Source organism: Rhagoletis pomonella, unplaced genomic scaffold (assembly GCF_013731165.1).
Source record: "Rhagoletis pomonella isolate Grant_MI unplaced genomic scaffold, Rhpom_1.0 Rhpom_scaffold_01690, whole genome shotgun sequence".
Lineage (NCBI taxonomy): Eukaryota > Metazoa > Arthropoda > Insecta > Diptera > Tephritidae > Rhagoletis > Rhagoletis pomonella.
The window spans coordinates 7,730-12,185 of NW_023460244.1; the positions used below are offsets into that span (position 1 = coordinate 7,730).

At 39.7% G+C, this 4,456-nt stretch overlaps 1 protein-coding gene across 1 annotated transcript; it reads right to left on the reverse strand.

Annotated features, from left to right (window-relative positions):
- Positions 1 to 1,054: 1,054 nt before the first annotated feature.
- LOC118752614 (GATOR complex protein MIOS-like) lies at positions 1,055 to 4,064 on the reverse strand (the record flags this gene model as incomplete). The annotated part of the gene is given in 12 exon segments (XM_036487504.1): positions 1,055 to 1,339; positions 1,418 to 1,623; positions 1,698 to 1,857; positions 1,924 to 1,985; positions 2,049 to 2,330; positions 2,409 to 2,499; positions 2,570 to 3,005; positions 3,008 to 3,051; positions 3,127 to 3,342; positions 3,409 to 3,472; positions 3,702 to 3,842; positions 3,909 to 4,064. Coding segments are annotated over 12 exon segments (1,946 nt in total), but the record flags the coding sequence as incomplete, so codon positions are not given.
- Between the last annotated feature and the right edge of the window lie 392 nt (positions 4,065 to 4,456).

Sequence of the window (4,456 nt, forward strand, 5' to 3'; positions counted from 1 at the left end):
TACTCACTGCCGGTACTTGCTTTTTAATGGGACATCCAACATCACGTTCAATAATAAATCGTGTCCTGTAAATCTACTCCTTATACTTATATGAACGTTTAAAACCTTAAACCACTGACACTACATACGAGCAGATTTAGTATTAGTTGCGATCCCGCACGAATCCGAACTGATAAGAAATAGTCAGACGTGTTTCCCCATACACACCTTTTTAATACCTTCAGTCCTATTTTCTGGACCAATTCTGACTATTTCTAAAAAGTTTGGATTCGTACGGGATCGCAACTATTGTTTTACGTACAAAGTCTAGTTAACGATAACTGACTACAATGTAGAGTCTACATACTTCGAACGGGTAAGAAATGACGCTATGGAATAAACATTTTTGGGACATAGTAACTACTCCTAAAAGACCGAAAGTAGCTTAGCTAAGTGTAAGGCAAGCCAGAAGCTTAGATGTCCTGCCGTTTACAATTAACAAAAATTTTAAGTTTTATACATATTCACTCAGCATGCAGAATATGAGCTCCAACCAACTACATATTTACAATCCGCCATAAACAATCAGCAACATTGAAAAAGCCAATCAAGAAGTCCTTCTTTTCAAATAATTGGGAATAGGGCGCAGCCTACAAAGGGAAAGAAGCGAAATGAAAAACATTTAACTATAGCATAATTTGGCGCTAAAAACGATAAATAAAACAACAGCTACAAAACAAATTGCTTTTCATTTATGTGCTTTTCCCACGAGAGAGCCGCAAAACTAAGGAACAGTAGCCGCCAAAGGGTGGACCGAAATGAACCTGTTTTGTGGGGAAAGCAAAAAATAATAAGCCGCCCAATTGCTGGAGAACAGCCGCAACAGAAAGACGTCATGCGCAGCAGCATGTATGGCTAAAGCAACTTAAGAGTAGAAGTGCAATTTATTAAATGTAGTTACGGCAATTAATCTTGTAAAGAGTGCATACACGTACTTACGAGTACACCTCCAACTGTATTTAAAAGGAAGGGAATGCGGAAGGAATGTTTAATGAAATCAAGTTAATGCGGTTAATGAGAAGAGTCGATTATGAGCCATAGCTTTTGGAAAAGGAAGCTCATTTTTTAATATACATTTATCCACACAGCACAAATATTCTTGATTTTTCTTTTAATTTTCGTATAAACTTACATCTAATTAAGGATTACATAGCCCAATTAACGAGTAGATAATTGCTGTCATGTTGCTAAAGTTTTAACCTATTAAAGCTATTAATAGTCGGGTAAGTCATTGGGCACGGTGCCGTCCAAGTCAAAGCATCGGCAAGTGCAGGAGCTAACAGGGCATTCAGAATTTTGTCTGTACAATACATAAGAAGAATACAATGTATATTATAGAATATATACATATGTAAAGTAGTACATTAACGCGACTTACTTAAACCACTGCATCATGTGTTCGGTATGGCCGCCATGTCGACATGTCTGACACCAGGAGAACCACTTCGAAAACGGTTTCGACTGCCAACCCAAACTTTCGTGGGTCGCATCGCTGGGTAGCGAAATATTCAGCGTAGTGCCCATGTGTAGCAAGCATAGAGAGCAACGCGGTAGTGGTTTGCGGCAACTAGGGCAGGAGGAAAGCTGCGGAGCGGTTAAAATGAAAAGGCTGTTTAGAAAAAATATACACATTTTTTTTTGTCGCATATTAAGCCTACTTTATTCACATTCGAAGATGCACTGGGCATGCGCGCATCCTCCTGCAAAGCACTCGTCACTGATTTGCCACAAAAGTTACACGAGAGAAAAACACTGCGCGTGGTGCGTGTACCGGTGCGTTTCTCCCAAAGGCCCCACGAGTTTAGAACATCTAAATAACTGTGTAGCAAGCAAGTAAATTAAAGTTATATTAAAGTAAGCAATAGAAGTGTTAGGTTCCCCAACCTGCTAATCCAATATTGTATGCGATTATCTGCGAAATGTTCGCGATGGAAATAATTGATAGTCTGCAACCGGTAAATTTCATTTATTAATTCAGAATTATAACAAGTATCACCCTTTTAGCTCACCAGCACCGCATCGAAGTTATCATTCTCGGTGGTGAAGAATGAGAATATGGCACGCAAATGTGCATCCTGTATTTGTTTATTGGCATATGAGCGTTGGTTACGCCAAGTCGAGTTGCAACGATCTGCATTAAAGCTGGATAGGGCAATAGCGGCAATGCGAAACATGCTGGCATCGTGAGGATCCTTCGAGTTGCGTGAGAGATCTGCAGCTTTTGAGAGTATGTCGCAAACAAAAACGATTTTTAGATGAAATACGCAAATCATGGCAGCGCGGCTGAACTCCTGCAATGAAATACAAAATAAAGACAACAGTGACAACAATTTAATTCAATTTATATTTCAGTTAACAATTAAACTCACCTTGTTGTCACATAGCCCGTTTACGATGCGCTCCAAGTCCTGTTCGAACACCCAGCCGCAGAGTTTCAGCGCCACATCGCGTTGTTCACTTCTGCAAAAGGAAATACATTTTAGAATTATGTAAATAGCTATATCTCTAAAGAATTAAGTGCCAAGTTTACCTGTAGCACACCAAATTATTGGAATTTATGAAATCTGGCCATTGCAATACACGCGATTCAATACGCGATGAGGCCATCAACGCCTCTGATGCGTGACCTAAACTAATGCCCAAGATGGTTTTCAAACCCGTTAAGCGTTCTTCCCTATACAAATTACTCAAAGTTAGCCAAACACTTTTCAAATATGGTGTCAAAGGCAACCCGTCGACATGCCTATCTGTCTTCAAACCATAATCACTAAGAGCACGCTGATAGGTTTCTTCAACCAATTCTTCTTTGGATAAGATTTGGTCAAGAATCTCGAAATTAAGCGCCGAATTGAGTGTGAATGTAGATATAATAGATGAAGTGCTTTGGCTGCTATTTTGACGTGTTGGAGTGCTTGCAATGGCTAGCGGACGCTGTGGCAGGAGCGGTATTTTTTTATGATTGCTAAAGTGCTGAGCAGAGAAAGCGGTAAACGAATTTCCAAAATGGTCCCTAAAGTGAAAAAAAAACGATTGTGTTAAATAAGTTAATAACGATGTCTCAGATTTTTAAAATTGCAAAAAAAAACTTCCACCGAAAGCAGCAAAGCGCGCTCATAATCCGTGTTGTGCCAGGAGATATAGGTGAGTGTCGGCGGTTTGTTTGAAGCATAGTACTTAGCTTGGAATGGCTGCAGCTGTCGCTTCACATGGTACACCTCTCGACTGCTTTCTGCGTCCACGCTGCGTAAATCATAGAGGGTGATGAAGGGAGATTCACGTTGTAGCGAGGTAAGTAAGCTGGATCTGTAAGTACATAATTTTGTAATTAGAAGCCTTTTCTCCATAGAATAAGGAAGTTGTCGCACATACCGCGTTGGACACCAACTAAGTTGTAAATGATAGTGGGCAGACTCCGAGTGTCCAAAGAAACTTACTGTAAGAATATAAGGAAAAGAGAAAAGTATTCCTTTGTAGAGTGTAGATTGATTCAAAGCATACTAAAATGAAAATAAGCGTGGACCTTAATCCAGGTTTTATTACTTGCGGCTACTTAAACTCATGCAGTTTCCTATTAGATTCAAGCCTGATGCCAAGGTTTTATACAACCAAAAATCATTAGTGCATCTGCATTGTTTTCACATACGGCATATAGTAAAACTCACCTGCATCTTTGGGGACACCACGTTCTATTTCCCAAATTGCAATACATGAATCGGAGCGATGACGATCATGTCCTATGGCCAATACATTGTGGTCAAACTCATTCCAGGCTAGACAAAAGCACATGGGTTGCTGGCGTGGTGCTGCAGGGTGACAATTACAAGCAACAATTATACTAAATATACAAACTTGTACAGTGTTAAACTCACTAAATTCCCAGCTATTGTCGACAGTTTCATGAAAATCGCAAATGCCAACTTTTCCATCTCCCAATCCAACGGCGATAATCGGCCGGTTTTTGTGGTAGGACGGCTGCACACAACGCGCATACTGGTACCGCGTCTCTGTGGCTAAGAAGTTAGCCGGGTAATTCTCTAGGGTGGGGTAACAACCTCTAAAAAAAGGTGCGGAAAAGTCGGGAGGGGTACCAAACGACGCGTTTCGGCCCCCCTAATAACAATCCGGGAGGGACTAATATTATTAACCATTTAAAAGTTATGAACAAAAAACTTTTGTTAAATTTCGTTGTTTTCTATGGGCAATTACACCGACAAAGATTCACTAAATCACCTGTTCTCACTTTTTAAACACTATTAAAATATATAATTTTGCGAGCCGAAACGCGAGATTCCAAAATAACGGGTGATTTTTTAAGAGCTTGATACCTTTTTTTTTAAAAAAAACGCATAAAATTTGCAAAATCTCATCGGTTCTTTATTTGAAACGTTAGATTGGTCCATGACATTTACTTTTTGAA